Source organism: Dufourea novaeangliae, unplaced genomic scaffold (assembly GCF_001272555.1).
Source record: "Dufourea novaeangliae isolate 0120121106 unplaced genomic scaffold, ASM127255v1 scaffold124, whole genome shotgun sequence".
NCBI lineage: Eukaryota > Metazoa > Arthropoda > Insecta > Hymenoptera > Halictidae > Dufourea > Dufourea novaeangliae.
The window spans coordinates 634,286-651,864 of record NW_015374010.1 but is presented as its reverse complement, the minus strand read 5'-3'; the positions used below and the strand labels follow the sequence as shown (position 1 = coordinate 651,864).

Genomic DNA, 17,579 nt, shown 5'->3' with positions numbered 1-17,579 from the left:
GTGCCGGCATTTTATAGCTGTCCACGGGGCGGGGTCCTGGTCGTCCCCACCAGACATTATGGTCTCTCACCTCTTGAACCACCAGTCACCAAAGAATCGTTCGCTGTCTGAATCGTCGTCGACCAAGCGCTCGCGCGCGTTCACACTGAGGCCCACAACCAGATGATTCGTACCTGGTGGGCCCATACATCGGGATAAACCAATTCCGTCGAGGTATCGATACTTCTACTTGTGACATGTATCAAAAAACCGTATCGATATCTACTTGTATCGAAGAAAAATGAACACAAAGTTCTTTTTTATTAATATGATATATTGTAATTAGAGTCTGGCAGAATTTTATTGGAATAATACATAGTGAAAAGCTGCAGTATTTAGGGGCGTCATTATGAGATTTAAACAGTTAATGAAATTAAATAATTTTTTGCCAAATGTTGACTCATTCAGGAAGAAGTATTATTTTGTTCTAAAAATTCGAGTTCCACGTATAAACGATTAATGACGGCTTAAAGGCGCCTGAGACATAAAATAGCCGTAAAATAGACGTCCTCAAGGCGTCATGTGTTAACTGGGCTATTTCTTGGGCTTCTGCTCTACTGTACGCTGGCACGAATCATCCGTGCGACACGTACACCATCTGGTTCTCACGTAAGTACCTTTTGTGTCGTGTGAACACACACACAACGGAGTGACACAGACGAGATATGGAGATCGAATCGAGTCCACGGACCAATGCATACCGTCTGTCCGCGATACTTACGTGTGACGAAGTGGGTTACCATTCGGTGAGCGATTTTTATTCCTTTTTTTGGTCCTACCGTGTATCTGGCCCCCTCGAGGCGACACTTTTTCTTCCGGTTAATTGAATTGTTAGGTCTGTAGGAAAGTTTTGGCCTTGCCCCTCTGGTTGGTCGTTTTTGAGTTTCGTAACAATGGTTATTGTAATTCCGTTATCCAATAAGGAGGTCTGCTCCGGTTGGTCCTTAATTGGAACAAATGGTCACTGTGAGTTTTTTTAATTATCGAAGTATCGTCTTTAGTTACGGCTGGAATAAACGTCGCTGTGTTCATGAAAGGATACATAGGACTTCATTTCTTTTCCACGAAACGTGATTAGCTTAAATTATTCGATTGTCGTAGATAGAACTATTTTTGTAAGATAAATATTTATAAGATTATTGTATGTCATAATAGTACTAACAGTCGTTTCTTAACCGTTCACGCGAGTGTACTGTAGCTGATGGACACCATTTTGAACATCGTTTTACTTAAAGTAAATAATATTTTCTTAAAGTTTCTTTAGTTTAGAGGAAAAAAAATGATTTGTTAGGATGTTTGCCGAATTCTTCTCAGTAAACTTATCCGCTAAAAGGTGGGCGTAAAACAATTATAAGTTTGCCTACAAAAAACTAAAGGTGACCTCGAAAAGTCTGGGACAAAGAGGATTGACAAAAATTTGCTACAATCACCTTAAAGCTTTCCTTCAATCATGTTATATAATATTAGCCAAATAAAATTTCGATGGAACAGCTAGCACAAGAATAATCCAAGCTGATCACGTTTCGTGGATCCACCCTGTATATCTGTAATAAATCAACTATAGAGTAGGTACTTATAGTGAACGGCAAGCTTCTCCCACCCTGCGGATCTTGTTCATTATTTCAGCCTCTTAAATATCCTTACTGTTGTTAATCAATTCCTCGATACACAATAAGCAATGAATGACATTACTACGTTTACTATTAAAATCGTGCTACATTTATCATTAATAGCATGCCAGGCTAATTGTTCTGTCTTTCGGTCGTTTCAGTATAAAAGCATCTACAAAAGTGGCAATTATAGATTGTACCACAATGAAGAACGAACGTGAAAAAAGAACCAGTAAAGGTGTTAATTACTATGGTAGTTGAAAGTAATTACGATGGTAATTCAAAGCAATTACCATGGTAATTGAATACTATTACCTGAAAGTAATTACTACGTAATTGAAAAACTACTGAAAACGACTCTTTAGATTTGGTCGAAGGTGTACACAAACATCAACGTAAGAAACAAACATTCCATAAGTTGAGAAAAATCTTCGTTTCCGATGGATCAGTTCGGATATCGGAGGTTCTGGTATTAGTAGACAAACAAAGACGACTGTCGCGGTCGCGTCACGCGACTCGGCGCGTATTGCACAAGGAAGAGAGCCTGGACGAACTCGTTTCCCTTTCGTTCCTCGTTCCCGTTCGTGTTTACTCGTGACAATACGTTCACGTTCCACAGGTAATAATATTATGTCTATCGGAAAGTTCTAATCGTTTTTTGAATTAAAAGAAAATAATACATTTTCAACACATTTATTAACATTTACTGATCAATATAATTTTTATCGTTACTAATCATCTCTACCCAGCGTGATGATAATTTCTGGATTCCATAATAAATGTATTGAAAATATATTATTTTCTTTTAATTCAAAAACGGACGGAACTTTCCGGTAGACCTAATATAACTGAATTCTTTCTCGACTGAATCCTCCTTCGACACCTGCAGAAAACGTTGTCTACCAGCCTCTACGAACCTAATTGCGGTCAATTAGAGTGCTCGTATTTACGGCGCTTTAAGAGATTCTTGTCGTTTAACGGTGCACGATACCCACGCGACAAAAGTGAGAATCGAAATTATGATCCGACGTATAACTGTAAAATTAATGATAGCGTTAACCTACAAAGTTGCATCGTTAAGATTCTTGATCATTTTGTTATCAAGTTTCATACTCACCAACCCTATGTTATGGAAGAAAAAAAATACAGGAACATTGTTAAAGGGAATTTGCCTCAAAAGCTTAATAATACCGCAGAAATTTGTATAATTTTATTTGATGGTCTATAAATGTGATCTAGCAAAGTGAGTGGAAAGAATAGGGGAAAGTTCGTTGCTTCAGTGATTCTTGTTGCTCATAGCTGTGACGATCACGGTATGTATAAGAATCATTTTCTTTTAACAATATTGATAATTCATAAAATTAACTTTTTAAATTATAATGTCATTTTTAATTAAGAAATTACTGAATTACTCATTAATACAACTAGCCAGTATATAACATACAAACTTAAATGGAAAGAAAAAATGTTCCATGAAATTATGTCCGATTTGAAAAGAAAAAAAAATGCTTGCAAAACCAGGAACAAGGTCAAATAAGGTTCATACAAAATTTCTTTTCACACAAAGTTTTGTCTTTATTTTTGGTGTCATTCTTCCTGTACTGAAATTAATGCCCGCATACTACAAAAGTCCCGTATTTTCTTCGGTTCACGCCTAATTAGCGAGATGAAATTACGAGGCGGCAGTTCACCGTGTAAAATCTCGCGATAGGAAAGCGAGGAAGAAAGGGAAAGTTGCCCATCGGCATCCCCGCCCCGTAGTGAAGAGACTGTAACCTTCTGAATCACCGACTCGGAGCAAGTTCGTGGTATTTCGAGCGTGGTATACGAGTCCCGGACACACTAGTGGACGTCATTTTGCGCGTGGAAGCAGTAAACAGCCGGTATACTTTTCCTGGAAGCAGGATTTCGATGGAACGATCGCGAACCGACAACTTGATCATTCTACGAATCGTTTGTTTTATGTTCGAGGGCGTTAATACAGGGTGTCCCAAAATAGCTTCGACTCCCGGAAACGAGAGGTTCCTGAGATGATTTGAAACAACTTTTTCCTTAGCAAAAATGTTGTCTGAGGCTTTGTTAACGAGATATTAACGAGAAACCCCGACCAATCAGAGCACGAGTCTGCTGATCGAGTTCTCGCGGCAACGTTGGCTACCAATCGCAACGCGTAAACAGCATAAACGACCGATTTCAGTTTAATTGTAAGAGTTTGCTTTCAACGTCTTCTGCTTTGTAATTAGTAGATATCATCTGATGAGTGTGATTCTGAATACAGAGGCACACAATTTGTTTTTATTAAATCGATTACCCACATTAATTGTAACTCCTGCGGTAACTTAACGTTTGTTACGTAAATAATTGATGAACGTGTATTTCGCCAATACTTTACGCACATTTGACTGCAATTTAGAAAGTTGGGGCAACTCATAAAAGTATTATTAGAGATGTAATGTCCGGCTAATCGGAACTTGGGTAATTCCTAGATCCGTGTAATCGGAGTTCTACTGTATCATCACATTCTCTCCTGTATCCGATCTTCATGAGTGGAATAGCAAATTTTATACATGAATTACCGTATCCAATTTTGGTATTGCAAGATCGCTATTAAATTTCAATTTAGATTTACCGACAATCAATCATGGTAATCTAGCCAGCCCTTCAAAATAGAGATCACTTTACAGACCCAGGAGCCAGTTTGTAATGCATCAAATCGCAAATAAGATTATGTCGACCAATATCTAACTGGTAGCAAATGTGTTAATCAATTCTAGTAAGTGAGGTGATCCATAGATAGCGATCGCAATGATAGCGAATCAATACTATTGATTCCAATCTGCAAATTGTGATACCATATCAAATATAATAGACACCCATTTGACACTTCTACGAAAATATCGATACCTACTTTATCACTTAACAAATCACTGAAAAAATATTTGGACAATATTTGAAACACTTCTTGACGGTCGGCAGTACGAAACTTCATTAAATGACATCCAAACATTAGAAAAACGGCATTACTGTGACTATTAGTTCGTTATTTATCGTGAGCAAACACATTGTTTATAAAACAAACAAAAATACACAGAATCTTTTAATAGTCTAAGAATGACTATAGGTTCTTGATAATATGAAAAAAAATGTATGTACAAAATATCAAGAAGATACAGTGAGAGGATTAAGAAGTAGGTCTCATTATCGCAAACTGATACGAAATACCTAAAATTTTGACACCTTCCGATATTTCCCATGGAATATCTTGGTATCGACTTCTTTGAACATCATTGCTAAAAATCAATATCGGATCCGACCACTGACCAATACACACTAAACGAACACACCAAAAAAGGGAAACGGGATGGGATAAACCAGAATAAAACGTAAACCATCGTTCATCTGCTACAACAATTTAATGTCATCCATACAGTAATCGTTTCATACGCGTTAATCTGCCGTATTAATCAATCATCTCAGAATTAACCGTGGCCCTCTTTTACTCTACAATATTTTCTCAGAACCCCCGAAATCGTCTCTCCGCGCCTGTTTCATGACCTCTTCGAATCCTCCGAATCATTTCCATCCGTGCTCGTCCTTCTTTACCGGGACCCATTTCTTCTCTTTGATAACCAGCTTCTCCCGTTTGATGATCGGTACTTTGATCTCACCTTTGCCCGCGTGGCTTTCGGCCGCTGCCTCAGCGGTAGCGGAAGCAGCTGCCGCGACCGCTTGGGTCTCGACCGACGCTGACGCGGCGGCTTGAGCCACGCCTGCGTTGTTCTCCACCTGGGACGAGGCTATCTCCTCCGCTAGAGCTATAGCGCTGACTGCGGCTGCGCGTGCCGCGGCTGCCTCAGCGATCGCTCTCAGTTTCGCAGCCTCCAGTGCGGCCGCTAGCGCCTCTGACTCAGCCTGCACCGCTGTGTTCGCGATGCTGAGTGCGGCTGCGGTCGCTTTCGCAGCTGCGTTCGCTTTCGCCTCGGCCTCCGCGTGGCTTCCGCCTGCGCGGCGGCTTGTGCTTCTGCGCGGGACAGCTGTAATGCGGACGCGGACAAGGACGATGCTCTTGCGACTGCTTGAGCGGCTGCGACCACCAGATTAGTAGCCTCGTTCGTCACCTGGCTGGCACGTACCGCAGCGTCAGCAGCAGCTTGCGACTGAGCGGCGGCTGCCTCTTGGACGTCAGCCGCTTGTTGCCCGATCCCAAGGATCCTGGCGATGTCCTCGCCGGACGCGGCCGCCGTTTCCGCTATACCGGTGCCCACTTTAGCTCCTGCGATGGCTACCGCCTTAGCTTTAACCTCCATGTGCTTGTCGTCCCATTTCACCGGTTGCTTCCACGGTTTCGGTTGTGGCAATGGCTTGTGCTTCGGTATCGGAATCGGATGGTCGTGTTCCGACGACGGTTCGTCCGCGGCCACTACACCCCAGATCAGGAGGGACGTCGCGAGTATCGCTGGAATCTTCATCTTCGAGGACACTTCGCTAGATTGATGCCTGATCAGTCGAAACACGACCGTTTTATACGGTTCGTTGCAATTGTGATAATATTGATCGGTGTGCTGTGCGGATCGGTTCGCGCGCGCGCCCCGGGTTGTCTTCTGGCGGGATTGTAAATATTGGTTCTTCGTCCCCCCCCCCTTAGGTATGTTCTCTTTGTCGAGGATGTTGTTCCACCGTTTTCGGATGTGTGTTTGAGCGTTTGTGGTTTGTGTTGTTGCCGCGGTTGTGCACGCTTGGAAACGCTTCGGTGATTTTTGTTATTTTTAGGGAGCTTGTTGTTACAACTGCACCGAGGGGGGACATCTGAAACTGAGGTAGAGGTTGGAGGCAGGTGACAGTGTTGAGGATGTAAGAGAATTTATGTGGAATTTTGTTCGCGTAGAGAATTTTGAAATATTGGGTGATTCTGGGCTAGAAATCTTGACAGTCTGTGGGTCAGTCTTGACCCGTTACTTGGGACTATTTGAATTTATGATGGAGACTATGTTGTTCAAAGCGTATGTAAAACGTAACGTATGTATTTATAATGCTTATGCAATCATTTAATTGTGTATCTTACGTCTGGATTCTATAGGATTGGAATAAATATCGTAGATATTTTTTTCACTTCAATTATCAAGCATTTGTAACAGTGTGGTTAAAAGAATGAATAGTAATGAAACAATTAAAGAAAGGAAGGAACTTTACTGTGGGTCAGAACTGACCCTACGTCCGATCTGTGTGTCACAGACGGCTCTCTGAAGGTTAGATAGATGGTTCACAGAAAATAGATTTTTTAATACATTATTTAATTTAATTTATTTATTTATGTTTATTCACCCTGTGTAATACAATCAAATAAATAAATTATAGTAGTACAACTAATGCAGAAAATACGATGTTGCAGTCTAGAATAATGAGAAACACTAAAAACTAATAAACAACTGTACCATTGCCAGTATGTTTACGAGTGAATATTTACCAATGTAATGGTATAGTACAAACAAATAGCGTGTTGGTACATACCTTGCAGGCGACAGAGTGGTCTTAAAACTGTCGCAAAGTTACCTAGTGTCTAATGTAAACATATCGAGGGTTAGGTTATTGTAAGGAATATTTTGTATCTTACAAGTAGTGATTTATAGTTGTAAAATTGTAATTTATTATTTTCTATAAATTACTATATTTATATTAAATAATAATTTAATATTTTATATAATTTTGATATATTCTGTAAAAACTAAAAATTGTTGGATATATACAAGGTGGTCGGTAATTGGTGGTACAACCGAAAAGGGGGTGATTCTATATAAAAAAAGTAAAGTGAGAATATAAAATAAAATCTTTTCATTTGACACTTCGGTTTCGAGAAAATCGACTTTGAACATCTGCTGGCTGCGGCTCAAAGCCTACGGGTGCAATTGAATAAGACTTGGGTAGCGCGTCTGTTCATTGCATTCCGTTTCTATGTGCTACCATGATGAATACACGTGTTTCAGTTTAATTTTCGAAGTCGAATTTCTCGAAAATGAAGTCTCAAATGAAAAAAATATTATTCTACATTTTGTACTTATTTTTTTATGTATAATCATCCTTTTTCCGGTTGTACCACCAGTTACCGACCATTCTGTAGAAATGGAAGAATAAATAGGGATTTCACATTATGTAAAAGATAAAGTGTCCTTTGTTTTACCATTCCTCAACTTGTCTTAAAGTTGTTTAGAAAATAAATACTATTCGACTATTTTAATTTAAGGCTCAATTTCACATAAACTTTATTGCAACTCTTGAACTTGTGGATTTCACTGATTGAATCTGTCTGAATCAAATAACTTTATGCAGTCATTCAATGATGAATATAAATAATGTAATACGAGGATATAAACTAACTATACGTATGTAATTATAATAAATCGAAGGTACGTGAGTAGAATTTCAACTACATTTCTTCTAAATCTTTGAATCATATTTTTTAACTAATTTATTGCTAATTTCACACAACGCGTACTTATTATTTATAACTTATGCTTATTGTATATAAAGTCGGTAAATGTTTCTATTGAATCAAATGCATAACAAGGTTTAATTTTTCGACGAATTTCTTGCCTATAAAATTAATATAAAGTTTGTGAACATTTTACAATCGTTTTAAAAAATAAATTACTGAATCAACACAAGCTTTATTAATAAATATGGTAGAATGACAAGGTTGTACAATTCTTACACAGACATCTTTATTCAAATTGACTTATTTATGTATAGTTGAACCGAACGGAACACTTAAAATAACTTATTCGACAATATGTCCATATCACACACGATGCTTAAATATTATTCCATCTGTTGTTTACATTAATCTTGATACGCCAAACAAACGTTACGATTTCGATGGACACGGCACACTTTCGCATTCTTTCCCAAATATGTAATCAGACAACGTTTATCAATGAAGCCAAGTATGCATGACAAAGTTATCTCACACAGCTTTCAAAACATGTTCAGACAACCTTACTAACGAAGTGTACATATATTAACACGGAAAAATTATTAATGGACGAGTTAATTTAATTATCGTGACGAGACATTCGATAAAACTGTCACTAATTGAATATAAAGAAAACAAGCACATTCTGCTTCAAAATTATTTATGCAATATTACTTTTTTAAAACATACAGGAATATTTACACAATTCACTGAAAAATTGTTCGTATTAACAGAAGCAGAACAGATCAAGCAATACATTGTTTATTTAAACGAAATGTAACTGTCGAACTTGTTATTTATATAAAACTTAAAGAAAGTATATAATTGAAATGATATTAGAATCTGTATTAAGTTCGTATTTGCTTTCATAAATTAATACCAGTATTCAGAATTAAGAAGTAATTAAGGAATCTTCAGAATTTCGCCAAAATAGACTACATTCTACTCATCTTATATTTTACATATTAAAATCAAGCGAAAGTATACCGACCAGACCTCAATTTTCCATCAACGTTCTCCAAATTCTATTAATATCCATCATTAGGCCTCCGAAAGACGAACCAACATCATTTCTCAATCGGATCCCGAATAAAGAATCCATACAATATCGACGACCAGAAACGTCGTATCCAACACAATCTTAAACCTCCAAATTTTTCATTCGTAACAAGTAGGATTAGGATGAACAACAGGGTATCAAAACGAATAAAACCATCATCTGCTAAACAGTGTACCTTTATTATCACGGTAAATGCTCAATCTCTCATCGACAATCCCCCCAATAAGACTTCCTCGATCGCGACGACATTCCGCCAATACAATTTAAACTTCATCGATTCCTAAACGTCCTCTAGCCATCGGTGTCCAAAACTTCACCATTCTTTTCCCTTCTTCGAACCGTGCGATCCGATCCCAGCGGCAGCCTGGGCAAGGGCCCTTGCCTGAGCGACCGCTTGAGCCGATGCACCTGCGTCGTTTCCTAGACCCAGCACAACGCCGTCACCGGTGGCGCCCTGGGCGGTTGCTTTGGCGGCGGCTGATGCCTCCAGTTGAGCGGTCTCGGTGTCGATGCTGGCTGAGGAGGCGGCCGCCTCGGCTGAAGCGGTACTCACGATCCTGGCGGCGACTTCGGCCTCCATGAGAGCAGAGGATTGGGCGCTGTCGGTGTCAGCGGCCAGTACAGCAGCCCTGCTTGTGGCGGCTGATGTAGCCTCGGAGGCTGCGGTGGCGCGACCTTGAGCGGCTGCTGCGGCCGCTGCTACGGAAGCAGTCATGGCAGCGATGGCCTTCAGCTGTTCAGCTGCTTCCTCGGCTCTGAGAGTGGCCGCAGCCTCAGCTGCGGCTGCAGCGTTCGCCCGTTCCTGGTAGTTGTTGGCTAGGTTCTGGGCGGCAGTGGCCACCTGGTTCGACTGTCTGGCACGGTCAACCGACGCTAATGTGGCCCCAGCGGCGGCCTCAGCTTGCGCAGATGCCGACTGCGCAATCGTCTGAGCTCTCAGCGCGGCTACTGCTGCGGCCTGAGCTCTTGCCTGTGCCTGCGTCGCAGCCCTGACGGCTGCCGCCGCTTCTGCCGCTGCAGCGGCTGAGGCAGCCTGCGCCCTCGCGTACGCGGCGGCCAACGCCTGCGCGGAAGCCCTCACCGAGTTAGAGGCTCGCGCTTCAGCCGCGGCCGACGCTTTCGCTCTGGCCAGTGAGATCTGGACCTTCTTCCCGAGCGTTAGCCCCGGCGCCCATATGTTCGGCCCGATCGCGCTGATGTCCACCTTCTTCATGATCAGCTTGTCCTTCAGTTTGTCTTTTATGTCGTCGTGGTGGCGATCGGGTAACAGCGAACGGTGCTTTCCGACCGGCTCCTTACCGTGCACCAGATCGTCGTCATCGGCGCTGGCTAGGCCCCAGACGAGCAGGGACGTGACAAGTATCGCTGGGATCTGCATCTTCGACGGAACTTTGCGGATTGGTGCCGTATCGACGGGGATCGACCGGTTTTATACGATCTCGCACAATTGTGTAAACCGTGCGTGTTGTTCGGAGGGATTGTTGTTTTTTTTTTGGAGGCTCACGGGTTTATTGTTGCGACCCGATCGTGTTGTCCCCCCACAAGGGGGAAGGGGGTCGGTGATTCGGTGGGAGGAATCGACAGCTGGCGGTTTGCTTTTGGTTCTGGGGATTGTTATTCAAAGGTAAATGTTTGGTGTAATAATACGGAGATAAGATCGTGAGCGGTATTCCGTGCTGGGAGATAGATTTCTGGCCTTGTACGTGCGCGAGAATTATTATTAATTTGTCAGGCATCCAGACTTTTGTAATATTCTGGCGTTTGTTACTTTTGTTTTGACAGTTCATTCAGACAGGGTATTGTGGATTTTAGTGTGTTTTGATAGTGTGTACTTAGTAGCTAGAATGTTTGGTAAATTAACTTCTCAAGCAGGTAATTATCTAATGAAAAAACGGCACAGGCGATAATTAATTTAGGTGAATTCATTGTTTTATAGTGATTTAATACATTACACTATTAATATATTAATCTATTTAATATATATTACAAATGAATATTTAACAAACCGGAAAGTATGTATGGGCGTCGAAGTGTTACAAGCAATGACTTTATGCTGATGTACGCGTGTACGTTGGACCCGCTTGAGGGGTTAAGGTTAAAGTAACAGCTTCCTTATAGTGGTAAAGAACCTTAGCCAGGCTAATGCAAGTTCGTTATAAACAACGAGAGAAAACCATAAGAAATAAAGTCTCTTTCAAGTCTTTTAAATTACTCGAAAATCAGCAGAAGTTTGCTGAAGCTTGTTACATACGCATACTCGCATCGGTCTACAGAAGTACCGTTGAATCCGATACGGTACAAGACAAGTGCGGAAGACCCGATATCGTCGACAGTAAGTTCAGGAAACTCAATTAGATCAATCCTGGGTTGAGACACTTCGATCAGACCGTCTGAAGACCGGAAGACTTGAAAGAAATCAATTCAGAACGGAAAGATACGAATCGGACAAGTCTAAGACTCAAGTTGCATCAGTCGACGTAGAAACGCCCAGTTGGACCATGCCAAGAGTATTCTCAACTCAGAAATCGAAGCAAAAGTACCCAAGTCATAGGACCTTCGGATCTAAGAACCTATATTAGAAGATCACCAGATCCAATGACCTAAGTCAGAGGATCCTCAGACTGGCCACAGAACCTTGGGTTCAAGTTAGAAAACCCCCCAATCTAGGGTACCCCAAGGTTGGAAGTTAAACCTTAGATATTTGGGTCTGAAGGTACCTCGGCTTGGGATCCTGTGTCTGGGGGTTTCTAGTCCCGAATTTTCGGGTCCGAGAGTCTCTGGACTTGGGTCTCTGGGTCTGTGGGTCCTTTGGCTTAGGTTTTTGGCCCGTTTGGCTCAGGTCTGCGGATCCTTTGGCTCACACCTGTAGATTTTTTAGCTTAAGTTTTGGAATTTCGAAATTCTCTGACTTGTGTATCCCTCAACCCTAAATTAGGCAGATTCGAGTTTCTAGGCCTTACGTTTCTCCGTATTGCGCGTAAATGTTAAAAACAATTGAAATTATTTGACACTAAATTCTTATGATCCAACAGTTTCCATCCTGGAGTAGTTCGATTCGACTCTGTTCACCTAAAGCTGATGTATTTCGGAACGACGTTCTTATTATGCATACATAGGAGCAGATTAGTTTCTGAATGACTTGAAATAATTATGAACATTTTCTGTTTGTACATATCTCTTTATTGTTTATATCGACATACTCACAAAGTGATCATGTTATTACTCTATGGATATTCTTTGTGTCATGTTTATAATGTATGTATATTCTTTTATTATTCAGACCGACGTGGTCTGTAACTCTTCAAGGATTTATCTTACGTCACGTTATTTATCATATAAGATTAGACACGTTCATGTTACGTATGTCCTCATCTCTGTTGGAGTCCCGGGACTCCCTCCCTGTCCTTGCGGGGGGTGGTAGATTTGTGAAGGGTACCAGAGGAGGGGGGGCTCCTGAACTATTCGGGACACAGGCAGGTAGAGCAATAGGGGGTTGAAACAGGCGACACAGCTCTCTCTCGATGATGGAACGTACGCAAGCACGATGATTCCACCCCTGGTACAGACTCGGTCTGTGGGTGAAGCAAAGAGTGAGCCGGTACTCACTTTGGAGACGAAGGATCGGTTGCCCCGACGACCATATTCCATAGCTACTCACGTAGGTAGGGAAGGGACGATCCTAATGACTCTCCGCCCCCCGGGCGAGTACTTCCTCGCCTCCATGTGGCCCGGGCCTAAAAAAGTTGGTCGGGTTGGAAAACCGGGGGAAACAATCGCCCCGGGTAATGCCCACGGCAGTCCCCCTGCTAACGTGGCGGGGGCTGTGTGATAGCTACCGGCGTTCTGAGCCACAGCTGGGCCTTGGGGGGGGAAATCGCACTTCCCCTCTCCCGGGAGAAACGTACTACTACTACTACTACTACGTATGTCCTCCCCTATCATTTACTCTCAACATGTTCGACTCTTAGATACTTCTCGACATACTTTCATTTATAGTAAATCATTGATGAAAGCTTCTCGGCACTGAACATTAAATATTTCATAAACTAATGGCCAAATACGTCTGAAACAAATATCATTAGTTTCAGAATTCCGAACTCTATCACGGTGCTAAACCTCATTAAAAAGCCAGCGTTACATCTAGAGACCTCTCCTTGTCAATGCCAAGGAGCCTTTAAATACTTATTGGTGATTTACTCTATAAGGAATGTTTCTACATATTTTACGTGTCTAAAACGTTTCAACGGAAGCGACACGTACTTTTCAAATAATATCTGTTTCAAGAAGGTATATAGATATATGAACTAAGTCTATCAAGATAATCACGTCTATTCTCAACGGAATTATTAAGAGCTCCCTCATGGCTAGCATGAAACTCTCTCGAAAAATATCAATCCAGAGACTTTGTTCCAGAGACATAATCATCTTCAAGTATTCCACTCCGTACTTTCTCCATTCAGATGAAAATGAACCAATCGACAGAGGATAAAATGAAAAAAGAAGAAGAAATAAGCAAAACAAAGGTCACATTCATCGGGTTGCTACAACAATTTATTTCCGCCATTACAATACACGGGTGAATCTCGGCTCAGTTCACGGTCAATCCTCAAAACCAAATAATCATAGTAATCAAGAGAATACAATCTGTCCCGGGGATAACATAAATCATCCCCCCTGTTCGCCCCTGCAATAATCATCCGAAGTACAATCTACGATTCTCATGCGATCTCAGACATCCCCAAGTTCCTTAGTCAGACTTCCATCCGTCGTGCGGTTTCCCTTTTCCCTTGACGGACACCGATTTAGCCCATGACGCCGCATTCGAGGCGGCCTCTGCTTCTGCTTTGGCGATCGCCTGAGCCATCACCAGAACCGCCTCCTTCTGGGCGACAGCGGACGCCTCAGCGTTCACCGACTGGATCAGCAATTGGACCGCCGCGGACGATGACGCGGAGCTTCGTGCCTGTGCGCCCTGGGACTTCTCGACGGCTACTCTAGCACGGGCAAGGGCTACACTAGCTTGTCCCGCCGCAACTGTTGCCGCCGCTTGGGCCTTTGCTGCTGCCTGGGCCTTGGCCAGGGACGCTGCAGCTGCTTTCGCGGCGGCCCTTGCTTTCGCCTCGGCTACTGCCGCCGCTTGGGCCTCGGCGGCTGATGATTTCTTCGCTATGATAGAGTCAGCGTTCGCCTCTACCTGGGCTGCAGTCGCTGCCGCGGCCGCGGCTGCTGAGGCCCTAGCCGCTGCGCTCGCGGCTGCTGTCAGTTCTTTGGCCCTCGTCGCTGCGGCCACCACAGCTCCCGCTGCTTTCGACGCGATCGCCAGCTTGACACGCGCCACGTTCTCCGCCTTGATCGCCTGCTCCATCTTCGCTATCGCCACAGCGATCGCTGCTTTAGCTTCGGCCTCAGCGTTCGCAGTGTCCACCGCCTGGGAGGCTGCGGCTGCAGCGGCCGCCTGCGCAGCCGCCCCCAATTGGACCCTCAGACCGACCGTTTCCTGAGCCCGTACGACGTTCAGCGCGTTCTGGATCGAGACCCCGGATGCCGATGATCCGTCCCCAACGAGCTTGGGCAGTGGCACCTTAATCGAGGGCACTTTCAGGGGTTCCTTTTGCCAGCCCTTGTCGTCATCCTGGTGGGCCACCCGTCCGTCGGCCAACCCCCAGGCCAGGAAAGACGTCACGAGTATCGCTGGAATCTTCATCTTCGACGCGCCTTCGCTGATTGATGCGGAGACACCGTGCCGCAGTTATTATATACCGGGGGGCCTCGCAATTGTAAAAACACCGGCTGCCTTCGGTGGAGTGTTAAGGCAACTGTTTTCTGGTATTCTTTTTTGGTGAGTAGGTGGGAGGGCAGAGCTGGCATTGATGTATGGTACTCGGTGTGTATTTAGGTGTCGCTGGGACGTTTCTGGGTAAATATTTTGGTTTTTGTTTTTCTTTTTTTTTTTGCGTTCGTTGGGATCTGTGATTAATACTGGAACTCACCGAACCAGTCACAATGGCTACAGTGAATCCTCGATGAGTGTTCGAAAGCTCCTCGGCTCTGAACATTATATATTTCATAAGCTAATGCACATGTGCGGCTGAAATGAATATCACTGGCTTCAGAATTCCAAGCTACAACACTGTGGTAAACCTCACTAAAAAGTCAGCGTTACACCTGAGGACCTCTCCTTGTCAGGGCCGAGGAACCTTCGAACACTCATCGAGGATTTACTGTAGTTCATGAACTTTTAGGTATTATTATTAAAATGATACAACAGTCTATTTTCAGAGATTCTTCGCAATTTTTATTAGAATATGTAAGTGACGAATTTCGGTAATTTATCGATTTACATATTTTCAACAACCTGTCCCTTTTACGAACGTGAATGGAAATAGAAACATATTTATCTTCGGTAGTTCTAGTGTTAACCTTTTAACGCCCAGTGTGACATATACGTCACATTTGGAAAATCATCCATTTCCATCGTTTTATCGTGAAAATACAGATGTACGTATGAGACCACTTTGAAATTAATCAATCGTAACAAATAATTTTTTCCCGGGAAGAGATGATTGGTCGTTAAAGAGTTAAAAATAATTTTACACAAGATTAAAAAGTAGATTGGTTCAATATCGATATTTTCGACTTCAAAATAACAAGATACAACTTATATATCAATCTTACAATTTTGAAATAACAATTTAAGGACCTGGGCATTAAAGGATTACGGGAGATCGATCGATCTGCCGAGGTCGGTTGTTTCGTGTCTATGATGGGTGAGATTTAACATTTACTTTCTTGTGAATGCATAGAATCCAGAGGTTACTTATTATAGATTTCTCGTTGGATAGGATATCCAAGCCTTCCTTCTCAGCTAGAATATTAATAAATATCGAATCATTTTAATAGTTAAGAGATGGAGTACGATGGAGATTATTATCAAGTCGCCATATTCGAAACGAAAAAGAATTCTATATAGTGTTGCGTGTAACTTAACTTGAACGAAGAATACTGATAATATAATGTGATTATCGAATAACAATGACATTTCAAAGAATTTTACTGCAAGAGACGCGCCAGTAATTTGTCCAGAAATCGGCAGGAACGTTCAAATTGGCCATGTAACATCCTTATTAAATGAAATTCTTATTAAAGGAATTTATACGAACTTAAAATGGTTTCAAAGCTGAACGTGAAGGCAATACCTAATAATCTTGATGATATTCTATAGTCGAGTGGGGTCATCTCAGTAACCGTGAACCGTCCCTTTAACTTTTACTTTCTTATAATTAAGATAATTCAAGTCAAAAACGTTTCACGATTCGGTATAATAATGAAAACATATTAATAAATCATGTAAGCTTAGTTACTGCACATGTGTATTATTATACATAAATTCTGATCATTAAGTTACGTGTGTACTGAAACTCTCAATATTTGCTCTGAACAGACTTATATTCATATAAAGAAGGCACGCGCCAGTAGGTATGTGCAAACAAATTCGTCTTGATTAGTCTGAGCAATGTTTGCATGAACAAAATGTTATTCTTGTAAATAATGGAAACACATGTGTAAACAGAACAAGAATGTCTTTCTTTTTTTGCAGTGGAGTTACAAATATAGACGTCTTTATACTGTTTACACACGTGTTCGTGTCGTTTGTGGACACGAAGAATTATTAAATTGTTTTAAAAAAGTGACATTATTATTGCAATTGTTATTTTGTGACAGAGGTGTTATGTTTCGCCTGATAATAATCTGTTGATACCATTGACACCTATTACGAAATTATTGCTGGACAAACGGTGAATCTAAAGACTGAACAGAATAGGTACAGCTTGCCCTCTCGGTCCAGATCTTAGTAGTAGCGAAAACTCCAATTCTAGAGGACTGACGTGAAAGTCTGAAATAAATATCGTTTAGGGGATATTAACGGTCGATGGATGACGTTTATGCTACTACGAAGTAATAAACGTGGCCTCGAATATATACTTTTTACAAACAATAACATTTTCTTTATATAGACTAGATGTTCTAATACTTATGAGCTATAGTGTATCTGTGATCCTCTGGTCGCCATCTTTGTTTCCATAGTACTTAATACATTATACGTATCAATTACATTATGTGTATATTAGTATTTTGTCACTCGATTGCATAGAATTGTTAGTAATAGTAGCAGTAAGAAATTAGAATTCATTCAGTTTAATTATTAAAGTACTCGGTAACTTTGTCGACTAAAAAAAGGGTGGAAAAGACTTCCTTCAACTGACATAATTGTAACGTTATATTATATTAATATACGATAGTAACCACGTTAATACTATCGCTTTTGTGATTTTAACAGTATCATAAAGATTATCAAAATAATTCTCGTCTCAAATTATAGTCATGTGAAGAATAAAACCCTATA

The 17,579-nt window shown here is 41.6% G+C and overlaps 2 protein-coding genes across 2 annotated transcripts; both read right to left on the bottom strand.

Moving 5' to 3' along the window:
• Positions 1–5,143: 5,143 nt before the first annotated feature.
• On the bottom strand, positions 5,144–6,118 carry LOC107188314 (antifreeze protein Maxi-like). The gene is made up of 2 exons (XM_015576590.1): positions 5,709–6,118; positions 5,144–5,667 (listed from the first exon to the last, which is right to left on the bottom strand). Exons 1-2 carry the CDS (start codon positions 6,116–6,118, stop codon positions 5,223–5,225), a joined length of 855 nt encoding a protein of 284 aa, XP_015432076.1. The 3' UTR covers positions 5,144–5,222.
• A 3,370-nt stretch (positions 6,119–9,488) lies between these two features.
• Positions 9,489–14,879, bottom strand: LOC107188313 (protein TolA). The gene is made up of 2 exons (XM_015576588.1): positions 13,974–14,879; positions 9,489–10,547 (listed from the first exon to the last, which is right to left on the bottom strand). Exons 1-2 carry the CDS (start codon positions 14,877–14,879, stop codon positions 9,489–9,491), a joined length of 1,965 nt encoding a protein of 654 aa, XP_015432074.1.
• Positions 14,880–17,579: the final 2,700 nt, after the last annotated feature.

Excerpts from the sequence above, each read along its gene's own strand:
- LOC107188314 (XM_015576590.1), bottom strand. The coding sequence starts at position 6,118 with ATGAAGATTCCAGCGATACTCGCGACGTCCCTCCTGATCTGGGGTGTA. Across the intron at positions 5,668-5,708 it reads CAAGCAGTCGCAAGAGCATC|CACAAGCCGCCGCGCAGGCG; the intron begins GTCCTTGTCCGC and ends CCCGCGCAGAAG.
- LOC107188313 (XM_015576588.1), bottom strand. The coding sequence starts at position 14,879 with ATGAAGATTCCAGCGATACTCGTGACGTCTTTCCTGGCCTGGGGGTTG. Across the intron at positions 10,548-13,973 it reads CGGCGTCATGGGCTAAATCG|ATCCCAGCGATACTTGTCAC; the intron begins GTGTCCGTCAAG and ends TCGAAGATGCAG.